At 42.2% G+C, this 741-nt stretch overlaps 1 protein-coding gene across 1 annotated transcript; it reads right to left on the reverse strand.

Annotated features, from left to right (window-relative positions):
- Positions 1-45: 45 nt before the first annotated feature.
- LOC112094861 (aconitate hydratase, cytoplasmic-like) lies at positions 46-732 on the reverse strand. Its single transcript, XM_024176571.1, has 3 exons — positions 670-732; positions 346-588; positions 46-260 (listed from the first exon to the last, which is right to left on the reverse strand). Exons 2-3 carry the CDS (start codon positions 526-528, stop codon positions 192-194), a joined length of 252 nt encoding a protein of 83 aa, XP_024032339.1. The 5' UTR covers positions 529-588; positions 670-732; the 3' UTR covers positions 46-191.
- Between the last annotated feature and the right edge of the window lie 9 nt (positions 733-741).

Consider the following 741-nt stretch of genomic DNA (forward strand, 5'->3'; position numbering starts at 1 on the left):
AAAAAAAAAAAACCATGAAAGCTTGAGTAACGAAGAGTTCGGAAACAGAATTCTCTATATAACAGATGGAACAAATACATATAAAATGGAAATCAATTAAAATAGTGATTAAAAATGTTGCAATACAAAACTGCTGCTTGCTTGCTCGTGCTCATTTCATGCAACGTTGTAAAGGTATTTACAATGAAAAACTACTGCTCGATCAGGTTTCGAATGGCGTACTGGAGAATACCACCATGGTCAAAATATGCCAGCTCCACCTGCAAAACACAGTTTTCGTTAAGCTCAATAAACGAAACAAACTAAACCATGGTCATCTCGTGGACCGAATTATGGAGTGTGTACCTCTGTGTCGAAGCGTAGCGTGCAAGTGAAAGATTTGCCGGTGTTAGTTGTAACAGTAACATCGTGGCCAGGCTTGATCTCGCCGATTTTTTTCGGCAGGTCTATAGTGTAGCGTTCATGGCCGGTCAATCCCAGTGTTTCTGCATCCTGGCCGGGCTTGAAACAGAGTGGAATGATCCCCATGCCCACCAAGTTGCTGCGATGAATTCTCTCGAAACTCTCGGCAATTACTGCTTTAACTCCCTGATACAAAATTGAAACTTGTGTAAGGTATGTAATGGAGACGAATGTTAATGCTGACAAGAAATGAAATTTGAGACTTACTAATAGCTTCGGACCCTTGGCAGCCCAGTCTCGAGAGCTCCCACTTCCGTACTCTGCTCCAGCCAACACAAT

Source organism: Morus notabilis, unplaced genomic scaffold (genome assembly GCF_000414095.1).
Source record: "Morus notabilis unplaced genomic scaffold, ASM41409v2 C11301439, whole genome shotgun sequence".
Taxonomy (NCBI): domain Eukaryota; kingdom Viridiplantae; phylum Streptophyta; class Magnoliopsida; order Rosales; family Moraceae; genus Morus; species Morus notabilis.

Coding starts and splice junctions, on each gene's coding strand:
- LOC112094861 (XM_024176571.1), bottom strand. CDS start 528: ATGGGGATCATTCCACTCTGTTTCAAGCCCGGCCAGGATGCAGAAACA. Junction 261..345: donor CGCTACGCTTCGACACAGAG/GTACACACTCCA, acceptor TGTGTTTTGCAG/GTGGAGCTGGCATATTTTGA.